This window comes from Cystoisospora suis (assembly GCF_002600585.1).
Source record: "Cystoisospora suis strain Wien I chromosome Unknown contig_843, whole genome shotgun sequence".
Taxonomy (NCBI): domain Eukaryota; phylum Apicomplexa; class Conoidasida; order Eucoccidiorida; family Sarcocystidae; genus Cystoisospora; species Cystoisospora suis.
Genome location: NW_027153644.1, coordinates 180,857 through 181,252, shown reverse-complemented (window position 1 = coordinate 181,252; position 396 = coordinate 180,857). Strand labels below are relative to the sequence as shown.

Below are 396 nucleotides of genomic sequence, written 5' to 3'. Positions count from 1 at the left end.
CCTTACGGACGCCTAGCCTTACGTGACTGCTAATCAAAAGAGATGAGGGACGACACTGCCAGTCTGTTCCGGCTCCAGGCCGACAAGTCGTCGGAGGTGCTGCAACTAGCTGAATTGTGCTCACGGCGTCTGGCACGCTGCAGACCCGCAGTGTGTTTCTTTTGCCGAACTGGAATTCAGCTTACGTGGTTGGTTGTAACCGTTAAAGGCTGATTGCTTTTCCTATTCCAGCAGCTGTCAGCGCGAGAAAGCCCAAGATTTTAGCAGTTAGCCCAGCCGCGCCGGAATGGATTGCGACTTCGAGGTATGCGGTCTCGCCGCCAGCGGGGCCGACCTCTTGGACTGACCGGAGGGACTGCTGTTCCTGTTTCGGAGTCTTGAACCTGACGCAGAAGC

At 56.3% G+C, this 396-nt stretch overlaps 1 protein-coding gene across 1 annotated transcript in view; it reads right to left on the bottom strand.

The window, feature by feature from the left end:
* Window positions 1-396, bottom strand: part of CSUI_002027 (toxoplasma gondii family a protein) — a 4,019-nt gene that overhangs the window by 3,030 nt on the left and 593 nt on the right. The window contains exon 1 of the mRNA XM_068062229.1: window positions 186-396. This exon is cut by the window's right edge and continues 593 nt beyond it. Coding sequence (XP_067925810.1) covers window positions 203-396 — 194 coding nt within the window. The 3' untranslated portion in view covers window positions 186-202. The remainder of the gene's footprint in view (window positions 1-185) is intronic.